Genomic DNA, 14,690 nt, shown 5'->3' with positions numbered 1-14,690 from the left:
TTGAGGGTGACCAGGTCGGCAGGGGGGGGGCAGTAAAAGGCGACAAGGCCGGAAGTGGGGGTGCAGTTAGGGGTGATCAGGATGGCACAAAGAGGCAATGAGGGGCGATCAGGCCAGTGGGGGGGCAGTTAGGGGTGACCAAGTAGGCAGGCATGTGAGCAGTTAGGAGCCAGTGTTCCAGGATTGTGAGAGGGATGGCTGACAGCAGAGTTTAGGCCCCATCCCAGGATTGGGCCTAAACCGGCAGTCAGACATCCCCCAAGGGGTCCTGGATTGGAGAGGGTGCAGGCTGGGCTGAGGGGACCCCCATCCCCCATACATGAATTTTGTGAACCAGGCTTCTAGTAAATGAATACAAATTAAAAAACTTTTCTTCTTGTCCATTCATTCTCTTTCTCCCTCCTCTATAATAAACCAATAAACCATTCTCTTTCTCCCTCCTCTATAATTCCCCTATTCATCCAATTCATTAACCTTTTTGTACTTAAGCTGTGCCTCTACAGATTCTGCCCCCTAAACCCCCTTTCTGGGTTTTCTGTTTGAGGTTTTGGGTTTATTTTTATTTATTTTTTCTTTTCTCAATATCATTTTTGTTCTCTTTTCTCTTTCCTAATTATCCTTTTTCTGGTGGTCACTTTTTTTGGGGTTTTAGTTGTCTTGTGTACCTTCATGTTCTGTTCCTTTTGTGTTGTGTCATATTGTATTTTGTGCTGTTCGATCAATACTTCCACAATGGGTGACATGATGTGGTAGAGAGTGAACTGCATAATCAGAAACCCTGAGAGGAGACTCCAATCACAAATGGGACAATAATATTCAAGACCCAACTACATCAGGAGAACCCAAATATCTCAAGCAGGTGGATTCCCTGGAACACCCAGTCCAGAAGACCTGAGAGACTGCATCACTAGGTCCCACAAAACATCTACTACATAAGACCAACTGAAAAAAGCTGGGTAGCATACCAGTTTGATCTAATACGTAGAAACAAATACAAAAGAACAACAAAAAATGGGGAGATGAAAGAAAAGGAGAAATCACCAGTAAAGGAAATAAATGAAATGGATGGAAGCAATATGTCAGAGAAAGAATTCAGGGTAATGGTTGTAAGGATGTTCAAATGGTTGGATCAGAAATCACCAACATTTGTAAGAATCAAGAGGAAATTTAGAATGATATAGCTGCAATGGAATACAATGGAAGGTTTCAACAGGAAACTAGAAGAAGCTGAGGACCAAATCAGTGAGTTAGAAGACAAGGTAGAAAAAACACCCAAGTAGAGCAGCAACTGGAAAAAAATTAAAAAGCAGGAGGAGAGTTCTAAGGGAGCTTTTGGACAACATGAAATGAAACAACATCCACATGATAGGGGTGCCAGAAGGAAAGGAAGCTGAGAAAGGAATAGAAAACTTGTTTGAAGAAATAATGACAGAAAATTTCTCTGATTTGGGGAAGAAAAAATCACACAAGTCCAAAAAAGTACACAGAGCCCCAAACAAGATGAACCTAAAGATATCGACACCAAGACACATCATAATTAAATTGGTAAACATCAATGACAAAGTGAGAATCTTACAGGTTGCCAGAGAGAGACAGAAAGTTACCTACAGGGATCTCCCTTTAGAATATAAAATGATTTCTCAATGGAAACACATCAGGACAGAAGGGAATTGAGTGAAATATACAAAGTGATGAAAAGTAAGGGACTGAATCCAAGAATACTCTAGCCAGAAAGTTTACCATTCAAAATTAAAGATGAAATCAGGACCTTCACAGACAAAAAAAAGGCTAAGGGAGTTTATTACCACCAAACCAGCAATGCAAAAGATGCTAAAGGGACTGCTATAAAAAGAAGAAATAGGAAGGGAAGAAGGAACACAGGCATAAAGAATAAAAATGGCAACAAACAGTACCTATCAATAATAACATTAAATATAAATGGGTTAAATGCTGCAATCAAAAGACATAGGGTAGCTGAATGGATAAGAAAACATGACCCATATATTTGCTGTCTACAAAAGACCCACCTCTGGACAAAGGACTCACACAGACTGAAAGTGAAAGGATGGAAAATTCTTTTCAGGCAAATGGAAATGAAAAAAGAAGCTGGGGTAGCAGTACTTGTATCTGACAAAATAGACATTAAAGTGAAGGCCATAACAAGAGATAAGGTAGGCCACTTCATAATACTAAAGAGATCAATATAACAAGAGGATATAACTCTTGAAAACATATATGCGCCCAATTCAGCAGTACCCAAATACATAAAAAACTTATGCAATATATCAGTGATGGGCAACCTTTTGAGCTTGGTGTGTCAAACTTCGCCAAAAAACTGAGCATAACTCGGGTAGTGTGTCACTTTGAGGAAAAAACTAACTCCAAGACTCTAGTCGCAAATGTTTCATCCTCAGGAGCAGCAAATGTTTCATCCTCGGCATGCAGCCGTGTGTCATCAGAAATGGCTACGCATGTCAGAGCTGACATGCGTGTCATAGGTTTGCCATCACTGCAATATATCAAGGCAGAGATCTACAGCAATACAATCATAGTAGGGGATTTTAATACCCTATTGACATTACTGGAAAAATCCTCTAGACAAAAAATCAGCAAAGAAACAGCAACCCTAAATGACTCACTAGATCAGATGGAATTAACTGACAACTTCCAAACATTTCACCCCAAAGCTACAGAATATACATTCTTCTCAAGTGCACATGTGACGTTTTCAAAGAAGGCCACATATTAGGACACAGGCTAAGTCTCTACAAATTCAAGAAGATTGAAATCACATCAAGCATTGTCTTATTTCACAATGGCATAAAATCAGATATGAAATACAATAAAAACAATCAAACACATGGAGGCTAAATAGCATGCTATTAAACAATGAATGGGTTACCAAAGAGATCAAAGAATAAATGAAAAACGTTCAGGAAACAAATGAAAATGTAAAAACAACAATCCAAAATAAATGGGACACAGTGAAAGCAGTCCTGAGTGGGATGTTCATAGCACTACAGACCTACCTAAATAAACAAACAAACAAACAAAAACAAAAAACACAAACAAAAAAAAAAGCACAAGAAAAACTGATAAAGTTATCTAATCCTATAATGTAAAGAACTAGAAAGGGAGCAACAAGAAAAGCCCAGAGTAAGTAGAAGGAAGGAAATAATAAAGATCAGAGCCGCAATAAATGACTTAGAGACCAAAATAACAACACAAAAGGTCAATAGAAACAAGAGCCAGTGCTTTGAAAGGATAAACAAGGTTGATCAATCTCTAGCCAGGTTTACCAAGAAACAAAGAGAGAGGACCCAAATAAACTAAATCAGAAATGAAAGAGGGGAAGTAGCATCTGACCCAAGAGAAATACAAAGGATTCTAAAAATACTGCGAACAACTCTTTTCCAACAAACTGGATGAAATGGAAAAATTATTAGAAAAAATATAATCCTCCAAAACTCAATCAGGAAGAACCAGAAAACATGAATAGGCTGATAACAACTGATGAAATTGAGGCAGTATTAAAAAAAAACTTCCAGCAAACAAAAGCCCTGGGCCAGACAACTTCACAAGGGTGCTTTTACCAAACTTTCAAAGAAAAACTAATACCGATCCTCCTTAAACTATTCCAAAAAATTCAAGACGAAGGCACAATTCCAAGCTCTTTCTATGAAGCTAGTATTACCCTAATTACAAAACCAGATAAAGACACTAAAAAGAAACAGAATTACAGGTCAATATCCCCGTGAACACAGATGCTAAAGTCCTCAACAATATTCTAGCAATACATTAAAAGATCATACACCATGACTAAGTGGGATTTATTCCAGGAATGCAAGGCTGGTGCAATATCTGCAAATCAATAAATGTTATATATCACATAAACAAATTGAAAGACAAAAACCACATAATCATATCAATTGAGGCAGAAAAAGCATTTGAGAAAATTCAACACCTTTTTGTGATAAAAACTCTCAGCAAAGTAGGAATAGAGCAGTGATTCTCAACCTTTTTAATGCCACGACCCTTTAATACAGTTCCTCATGTTGTGGTGACCCCCAACCATAAAATTATTTTTGTTGCTACTTCATAACTGTAATTTTGCTACTTTAATGAATCATAATGTAAATATCTGTGTTTTCCGATGGTCTTAGGGGACTCTGCTAGCGGTTCTCAACCTGTGGGCCCTGACCCACAGGTTGAGAACTGCTGCTGTAGAGCCTAAGACCATCGGAAAACACAGATATTTACATTATGATTCATTAACAGTAGCAAAATTACAGTTATGAAGTAGCAACAAAAATAATTTTATGGTTGGGGGTCACCACAACATGAGGAACTGTATTAAAGGGTCGTGGCATTAAAAAGGTTGAGAACCACTGGAATAGAGGGATCATACCTCAAAATAATAAAAGCCTTATATGACAAACCTACAGCCAATATCATACTCAATGGGCAAAAACTAAAACCATTTCCCCTAAGAGGAGGAGCAAGACAGGGATGCCCACGTTCATCACTCCTGTTCGACATAGTATTGGAAGTGGTAGCCATAGTGATCAGACAATAAGAAGAAAAAAATTGTAACTAAATTGGAAAAAGAAGAAATAAAACTGTCATTATTCACAGATGACATGATATTGTGCATAGAAAACTATAAAGACTCCATCAAAAAACTACTAGATTTAATAAATGAATTTTGCAAGATAGCAGGATACAAAATTAACGCCAAGAAATATATGGCATTTTTATACACCAATAATGAACTCACAGAAAGAGAAACTAAATAAACAATCCCATTGATCATTGCAACAAAAAAATTAAGATACCTGGGAATAAACCTATCTAAGGAAGAAAAAGACCTATACTTGGAAAACTAAAGGATGTTGAAAAAAGAGATAGAGAAAGATATTAACAAGTGGAAGAACATACTGTGTCCATGGATTGGTAGAATCAATATCATTAAAATGTCCCTACTATCCAAAACCATCTATAGATTCAATGCAATCCCCATTAAAATACCAACAGCATATTTCACAGACCTAGAACAAACTCTCCAAAAATGTATAAAGAATAAAAAAAGACCCCGCATAGCCTCAGCAATCCTGAGAAAGAAGGACAAAGTTGGAGGGATCACAATACCAGATATCAAGTTATATTACAAAGCCACTGTTCCCAAAACTGCCTAGTACTGGCACAAAAACAGACATATAGACCAATGGAACAGAACAAAGAACCCAGGAATTGACCCAAGCCATTATGCTCAATTAATAATTGACGAAGCAGGCAAGAACATACAATGGAGTCAAGAAAGTCTCAATAAATGGTGTTGGGAAAATTGGACAGATACATGCAAAAAAAAATAAAAATAAAGCTAGACCACCAACTTACACCATTCACAAAAATAAACTCAAAATGGATAAAAGACTTCAACCTAAGATGGGAAACCATAAAAATCTTAGAAGAATCCATAGGCAGCAAAATAGCAGATGTCTCTCATAGCAATATCTTTACCAATACAGCTCCTAGGACAATGGAAATTAAGGAGAAAACAAATGGGACTATATAAAATAAAAGGCTTCTGCACAACACAAGAGAGCATTAACAAAACAACAAGAAAGCCCTCTGCATGGGAGAACATATTTGTCAATGTTATCTCTCATAAGGGTTTAATCTCCAAAATTTATAGGAAACTCCTACATCTTAACAAAAGGATGATAAACAATCCAATCAAAAAATGGGCAAAGGACCTAAATAGACACTTTTCAAAACAGGACATACATAAGGCCAAGAGACATATGAAAAAGTCACTAGTCATCCAAGTGATGAAAATCAAAATAATAATGAAGTACTATCTCACACCTGTTAGCATGGCTATCATCAACAAATCAACAAACGACAAGTGCTGGTGGGGATGCGGAGAAAAAGGAACCCTTGTGCGCTGCTGGTGGGAATGCAACAGCATGGATGGACCTGGAGAGCATTATGCTAAGTGAAATAAGCCAGTCGGAGAAAGATAAATATCACATGATCGCACTCATTTGTGGAATATAATGAACAACATAAACTGATGAACAAAAATTGATGCAGAGACATAGAAACATCAAACAATCCATCAAACCGCAGTGGGAAGTGTAGGAGGGGTGGTGATAACAGGTCAATTAAAGGACTTGTATGTATGCATATAAGCATAACCAATGGACATGGACAGTAAGGGGATGAGGACCTGTGCTTATGGGAGGGAGCATGTGGGAAGAGGTCAATGGGAGAAAAAGGAGACATATGTAATACTTTCAACAATAAAGAATTTTAAAAAATTTACACAAAATGGTAAAAAATAAAAATTATAAAATACAATTTATTTTCCCAAACTAATGCTTGATTTTTCTTTCTGAAAATCAAAATGTAATATTATCATATGTGAGCTACTTGTAATCATTTTATTCTGAAGTTGTGGTTAAAAATTTGATGTGCTCTTCAACATATAAGTAGAATACTTGGAGAAATAAATTTCCTTCCCCAAACCTAATATATATCTTTATAAAAAAAGTTATTTGGCAGGTTTAGATCTACTCTATAGAAATAAAATATAATTAATTACATATTTTTAAAATTGATATGATTTAAAAAATTTTAAAGCCTCTTAGCACATTTTCATATTATTAACCCAATTTATTTTAACCATTTAAAGTTACAGGAAAATAAGTAATAAATAAAGTTGAGTGTGAAATACATACCACAGGATTTTCAAATATCTGCCAGAGGTCATTGTTATAATGGGAAGTATTGTAATTTGCAGTTGATAATAGTCTTCCAAATTCGTGTCTATTAGAAATGTACATAAATACACCCTATATGTCAAAAAATAATAATATTAACAATCATAGAATAAAGTACAAGAAAACATATTTAACCACAGAAAAATATGACATATCAATTTCAATTTTTATATTTTCACTTATGAACATGAATTTTTATTTTTCATATAAAATGTACATGATTAAAAATTAAAGAAATATTTTTTTTATTCATCATGAATTCAGACACCACACAAAACAAATTGCTTGCACTGCCACTCAACTGAAAAAAAGAACAGCCAGAATGGACTGTTTTTTGTCCTTTTCTCATTGATCCTAGATGTAGACATCGGGGAAAAAATTCCTGTTTGAAATCAGAAGTATTTTTGAGGCAATGTGCAATGAACTGTATCTCTTTTGGCTTCTTACCCTTTCAAAGAAGACATCACATTTTTAAATAAGAATTCAAATATCAACATTCTTTCATCAGTCTTTTATTTTTTTAATGTCCTAACTAGAGGCCTGATGCATGAAATTCATGCAAGAGTAGGCCTTCTTTCCCCGGCTGCCGGCACTGGCTTCCCTCTGGCATCCGGGACCTGGGCTTCCCTCCAGCCGCAGGCAGGCACCCGGGACCCAGGCTTCTCTGGCAGCCTTGGCTTCGTCTGGAAGGACGTCTGATCTAATTAGCATATTATGATTTTATTATTATAGATGTTTAAAAACTGAACACAGAAACTACTCATACATTATAAGGCAGCTAAAAATCAGTCTCATATCCTTGTCCCAAACCAAATAAATGTGGCAACACCACTAAGGTAAGGTTGTTTCTTTTTGTACCTGTTTGAATGATAAAGGAGTTAGTTATCCTATATAATAAAAGGGTAATATGCAAATAGACCAAATGGCAGAACAACTGAACAACCAAAGTGTAATATGCTAATGATATTCTAAGGCTGCTTCACCACTTGCTATGCGTGCACTAACCACCAGGGGGCAAACAGTCAACTGGTTGACCAGTCGCTATGATGTGCACTGATCACCAGGAGGCAGATGCTTCGACTGGTAGGTTAGCTTGTTGCTGGGGTCTGGCCAATTGGGACTGAGTGAGATGGGCCAGACATGCCATGGGGCCCTCCTGCAGTCCCTCCCCCACCTTGATCATGCACCGGTGGTGTCCTTCAGCCTGGCCTGAGCCCTCTTGCAATCTGGGACCCCTTGGGGGATGTCGGAGAGCCCGTTTCAGCCCGATCCTGCAGGCCACTCCCCTTGGGAAGGTCCCAGATGCAGGGCTTGTGGCTGGCAAGCACTGCTGCCTCTCCCAATCGGGACTGATCGGGCACAAGCCACGGCAGGCACAGTGGGGACAGGATGAGTGGGAGTGGCAGGTAGGAGCTGCAGGTGGCATTGGACTGCAGGTTTCTGCTCGATGCCTGCAGGCCACCCAGAGGAACCCCACCCATGCACGAATTCGTGCACCGGGCCTCTAGTTAATAATAAAAAACTCATGAAGAGTACCCAATTCTAATTTTTATCAAGATGTACTTTATACTTACTCCTACCCTGTCTCTCCCTTAAAAAACAAAAATGAGTGAAAGGGATTTATGTTTCATTTTCTTATCTATCATAATATGTCAGCCATAAATATAAATCAGCCCAAAGAATTGAGAGTTGAACATCCTACATTGCCCACCCCCAATACACAAAGCTTATAAGCACATATTTAGATTCAGAACCAGTGTATAACAACAATTTACCAAGCTAAATGGAAAGAAGACTCTTTAAGTAACTTATTGCTAGACAATATACCATATTCAATAAACAAAAACAAATAAAAATAAATAAAAATAACACCTTTGGGGGGCTGAGCATTTGGAATGTTTCCGGAGTAGGGGAGTCTTTTTCCCTTTGTAAAGTCTAAAATGAAGAGAAGCATTGGGTAAGTTGACCTGCAAACCCACTCTCTCATGTATTCTCAGGTAGTAAAATAGCAACCCTTCATGAAAAGTTGACATTCTGAAATGTCCCTCTTAGAAAACATGCAGAACAAGCAAAGCTTATAGAGCACACAAAGAAACAACTCTAGCCCCCTTTTTCCCCTTGTGAAACATAAATCCAAGCTCATTCAGTAGTATAATTTCCATTAGACATAAAATTAAGACAAAGAGAAAAATGTGTAAGAGAGGCCATTCCGGGATGCGCTGTTGAGTAAAATTAGCCAAACATGAGCACAGATTACAATTATAGATACTGAGGATATTTAATAACAATGCACATAGGTTTGTAGAAAAAACAAACATATTCACACAACACATGCCTTATTAAACTAATAAAAAATACTTGCCAACTTTTCTGATTGTTCACAAAATTACATTTGCTTACATAAATTTGAATACAATAATCAAATCCTTTCTAAAACAGAAAACCGTATAAATATGTTTAAAAAGATATTTATACATTTTGAAAAACTAATTATTTTCTATAGTCATTTAAGTTATATAATGAAAGTAGATTTGTAGAATAGCAATTTATCATTAATTTTTCACATAGATTAAATATACTACATACCTCAATCCGTCTCCCAGTTTAGTGGTAAGACATGGAGAGATACTGATAATAAAGTATGGACACTGATTTTCAGAGCAAAAGTGTGTTCTTAAATGTGTAAATAATCATTTCACCTAGGCTTTCTCTAATTAATTTTAATGAGATCAAGTTTTCAATACAGAATTACAAATGAAAGTAGAGATTAATTCTTAAAAATGCTATGCTGATTTGTAACAAATTTATATTTATTATTGAATCCCACTGTTGCTGATGTGTTAGTTTAAGTACTAGCCTAATTTTTCAAGTGTTTCATAGGTAAATATTCACAAATTATTCTCCATAATTGTTTCCAATTTCCCAACACAGAATCAAAAAAATCGGCTAGTATTTACAAACTAGAAAGAAAAAGGACATCAAAAGAAAATAGCACATCAATTGGGAAAGCAAGGCATCTTCTAAGAACACCAAACAAGCCATCATCATATACCCTACCATTTCTCTAGCATTTCGGCAAAGAGCCATGTCAGGATCCAGTTTATCACGAACAAAATAGTTCCTTTCATTCATCTCTGATCGAAGTGTCTTCCCCTTAATTAAGTACACATTAGCCATGTATGGGACATTCCATATCCCTCTGAAAGTAAAGAGAAGACATTCCAAAATACCATAAATATAAAATACTTAAAGTTTTACTTTTGTTTTAAAAATAAATGACTTACATGTTTTAAATTATATATATAAATTATTGAATCAAATTACATGCAAATACAAACATACTTAATGCCATTTCACTCACACACACACACACACACACACACACACACATATCCATACATGATATTTATACAGCATGTCCCCAAAACATGTACACACACTTTAACAGCTGATAGTTGAATTGATGTTTCTTTCTTTTCATCCAGACTAAGTTTTAAACAAAGGAAATGCATCCTAAAATGCTACTGGAAGTTTGAAAATGCAATTGAAGTACAAACTCTGCCTTTTTAATTATGCAAATTGTGTTTACATTTTTGGGACATCCTATATATGAGATTATCCTATATAATAAAAGCCTGGGTGGCGTTACACCCTCACGTGATGCCCTCGCAGACATTCTTACAAGATGGCTGCCACAAGATGGCCACCTGCACAGCGGAGGCAGGGCCCGGTGGCCACTCTGCACGGTGAGGCGTGGGGGTCCTGTGGCTCTGCGCCGCACGGAGGAGGCCAGTCCCGGCGTCTCCACCACCTCTCGTGGAGGAGGCGGGTCCAGGCAGAGGAGGTGAGTCGCAGCAGGGGAGGGCATTGGGAAGCAATCAGGCCAGCAGGGGAGCAGTTAGGTGTCATCAGGCTGGCAGGGGAGTGGTTAGGAGGCGATCAGGCTGGCAGGCAGAAGTGGTTAGGGGCAATCAGGCAGGCAGGCAGGCAGGCAGGCGAGCGGTTAGGAGCCAGCGGTCCCGGATTGTGAGAGGGATGTCTGACTGCCAGTTTAGGCCCGATCCCACGGGGATTGGCAATCAGACATCCCCCAAGGGGTCCCAGATTGGAGAGGGTGCAGGCTGGGCTTAGGACACATCCCCCATGCATGAATTTCGTGCACTGGGCCTCTAGTTTGGTATAAACTACATTGCTATGAGGTAAATCACTACCCTCCCTAGAGAAACTTTATTTTAAGGTTGATATATGTTTGGCATTTTGACTGTCACCCCTCAGTTGTTACAGTTAGAGTATAATATTCTGTTGTACAGAAGGTGTTTGCATTTAAGATTCAGCAGTTTGATAGAAAAAAATAATGCCATACAACTGGTTTTCCAGAGCTAGTTTACACTGGCTCCCCAGTGATGACTTGTAACTTCACTAAGTTTATGCTCAGTGACTTCACACTAGAAGCTTGAAATCAGCCATGGTAGAAGTATTTACACCTTAGAAATTGGCAAACACTATAAACCAGGACATCCTCCAACCCCAAGAACCAGCTGTTAAACATTTACCAGCACACTACTCAATATAGCCTAAAATCCTCCTAAAATATATCCTCTTGAAATTCATTAAGCCACCTCAAATTTTGTTAAAAAGGAAAGATATGAAGAAATATAATCAGAAGAAAATGGGATGTACATTATTTTGTCCTTCATTCTTCCCACAGACCCATCTCCTCACTCTCAATATGACTCCTTCATAAGAACAGTATAAGAAAGGATTCGCCTGAAGGGATATATGTGCCTGTTGCTTTTAGAGAACAGAAAGGGAAGATCTTGACCAAAAAAATTACATATTAAAAAAATATGATATCATTTTTTTCTTACTAGATGAGCCTTAAGATAAATGGTCATAAAAAATAAAGAAAAAGAAAACACACACAAATTTGTCATGTCATTCCTTCATGCAGTTTTTGTACATGAAGGAATGTACACGTGTATTAACTAGATTAAAAATCTCTACCTTTTTTGTTTGTTTTTTGTTAATCCTCACTTGAGGATATTTTCCCATTGATTTTTCTTTTTTTAGAGAAAGTGGAAGGGAGGGAGGGAAAGAGAGGGGGGGAGGAGAGAGAGAGAGAGAGAGAAACATCAATGTAAGAGAGATACTGATTGGTTGCCTCCTGAACAAGCCCTGACTAGGGCAGGGAAATGAACCTGCAACCCAGGTATGTGCCCTTGACCGGGAATTGAACCCATGACCCTTTGGTCCGCGGGCCAATGCTTTAACCACTGCTCAGTCAGGGCTCTACCTTCTTATTCTCACATTTTAGACAATGACAGGAGGTTAGAGAGAAAATCACGTTTATACAGCAACTTAAATAAAACATGAATTTTCTATTCTACTTCTGTGAACTCTTATTTCTACTATACCCACAGGCACTATCAGGCATATGGTCTATACAAATAATCCTAGAGACAATAAGTACTTTGAAATAACAGAATATAATCTTAGCATTTTCTCAGCTATCTGCTTCTTAATTGCAGCTAACAAAAGCCTTCATCATATTTATATCACTCAAATTTACTATTACTATTTTCACAAACACAACATCTTTTTAACGTTCAACTGTTGAATAAGTAGTATGTATATGATTTTCTTCCTAAATTTAAGGGCACATATTTTAGTTATGAAAAAATGTTTTCCTTTTCAATTGGGCTGACATATTTGAGAAACTAGGCAAAGTATGTATGTCTCAGCCACTTTGGTCCATCATCCGTATGAAAAAGAATGACAGTCTCCTGCAATATTACCTTAGCAAAAAAACCTATTTCAATTGTGACTGTTAGTTTTAAAAATATCTATTTTAAATAACTATTGTCTCAGGAAAAAAATATCAATCATACACACACTTTGTAACAAGTATATTCTTTTCAAATTCTAGAAATTGAATTCAGATATTAGTGAAGAAATTGATTTTTAAAGTAGAATATTTAATACAGAAAATACCTGCAATAGGAAATGATTCTGAGTCTTGTTTTTATTTGTTCATTTATAAATTTTAAAAGCTATCAAAACAGCCTTCATCCTGGTCACAAAATAAATTAGTTAAACTAAATTTGCTTTCTAATATTTTAACTGAAGAATATTACTCTTCTAATAATCAATCATAAGATTGCTATCCATGGTAACCATATATTGTTTATTAGAATTTCCCACAACTATGAGTTTGTTCCTTTTAAGATTTAGAATTTTAAAAACATTTTTTGTAAAATACTTGTTTACACTAATATGTCAGGATCCAAGTCATTCCCAGGTTCCCAAATTTCCATTAAACATAAAAAAAAAAAAAAAGATGAATAGTAAAAAAAAAAAAAATTCAGGTAATATTAACAAGTCCCATCTCTACCTCATGGTATTTTACATTAAAAGATTAAATTAACTAACTTACACTCTATTCCCTTGAACAATATCCACATAATCTTCATATCGAGCAAAATAGCCATCAGGACTCAGGGCTCCCCAGAAGTTGGACCACAGCTTTCCATGGCGAGTTACAAGAGGAGCAATTATCTTTCTAAAGAAAAAGAAAAAAAAAATCCAGGTAACTATTTGTTTTAATCACCACAGAATTATAGTTCTGAACTTAGCATGACACAGAAACATTCAAGTTCATTTAACAAACATGTAGTTAGTCCATAAAACTAAAAGTAAAATAGAGAAATTGCTTCCCGACACTTTTTCTTAAATGAGTACACTGCTGATTTTTAGTGATATTTCTTAAAAAGAGTAACAAAAGTAACTCAAAATGTGAATAAAAGTATATAAAGGACTTTTTAAAAGTCCCTTTCTTATGTCCAAAAAGGTGAGACTATCTTAATTACTTAAGTATTTCAGAAACTATAATATATAAAATCAAATATTTCATAATAGTCCACGGTGCATTAAGGTGTCCAATAAATATCTGTTGAACAAGAAATGAATGATGATGGGCTAAAATCTTGTACATAGGTCAGTTTTCCTAAAGTTAAGTCCTGAGGGCAAGTGCTGAGGGGTAGGGGAGTCCGGGGGGAGGTCAATAGGGGGGAAAAAAAAAGAGACATATGTGCTACTATTTGTAATACCTTAAAAAATAAAATAAAATAAAAAATAAAGTATGTTTATAATTTTTACAGCTTTTAAAATGGGTTGTGCTAACCCTGGCAACAGGAAACATTTTTCTGGCCCTTTAACTATTCTAGAAAATGAAAGAGTAGATAACTGCCATAGCACTCTAACCACCTACCAGGAAATAGTCCCTTTGAGAAAAGCATGTTACAAATCCAAAACATGTCACATATCTTCTTAGGGGAATCTAATTTACAACGTGTCAACATTTTCCAAATAAGCTCACAAAATCTGACATTCTTCTAAAATTACTTCTAATGTATTGTGCCCTGCAGTGGTACCTCACAATTTTTAAGAAAAGCTCACAAAACTTCTCCAAGAGAAAGCTTATGCACCAACTGTTCTCCACAAAAAAAAAACAACTATTCTCACAACACGCCAATGTTGTGAAGACCAGGCGTTACCTTTCTCTTACCATAAAAAAATAAAACTTAGTCTATCCTATCTAATAATAGAGTAACATGTAAATTACCATCACTCCGCTACGCCCACGATTGGGCGGCGGGAGGCTGGGGGGCGGGACTCGGGGTGGCCTATCCGGCCATTGAGAGGCACAGATCCGCTGCCACTGAGGGAGGCTACCCTGCTGTTGAGAGGGGCAGGGGGCGGGACTCCCGCCCCCTGCGCCTCTCAACGGCCAGATCCGCCCCCTGCGCCTCTCAACAGCAGGGTAGCCCCCCTCAGTGGCCTCAGACCATCAAAAGCGTGGGAGCTGGGTACCTGTCTGCTCCGGCACCAGGCCTTTCAGAAGCCTCT

General features: G+C 37.1%; 1 protein-coding gene across 2 annotated transcripts in view; it reads right to left on the bottom strand.

The window, feature by feature from the left end:
* The window catches only part of PLOD2 (procollagen-lysine,2-oxoglutarate 5-dioxygenase 2), a 234,771-nt gene that overhangs the window by 14,506 nt on the left and 205,575 nt on the right, over positions 1-14,690 (bottom strand). The window contains exons 12-15 of one of the 2 annotated variants that reach the window (XM_079765498.1): positions 13,219-13,344; positions 9,843-9,984; positions 8,658-8,720; positions 6,744-6,857 (exon numbers count right to left, since the gene is read on the bottom strand). In XM_079765498.1, the coding sequence (XP_079621624.1) occupies positions 6,744-6,857; positions 8,658-8,720; positions 9,843-9,984; positions 13,219-13,344 (445 nt within the window). The remainder of the gene's footprint in view (positions 1-6,743; positions 6,858-8,657; positions 8,721-9,842; positions 9,985-13,218; positions 13,345-14,690) is intronic. The other variant, XM_079765499.1, reaches the window with a different exon arrangement.

This window comes from Cnephaeus nilssonii (assembly GCF_951640355.1).
Source record: "Cnephaeus nilssonii genome assembly, chromosome: 3".
NCBI lineage: Eukaryota > Metazoa > Chordata > Mammalia > Chiroptera > Vespertilionidae > Cnephaeus > Cnephaeus nilssonii.
Note: the sequence above shows the minus strand (reverse complement) of the source record. Positions and strands in the feature narration are given on the sequence as shown.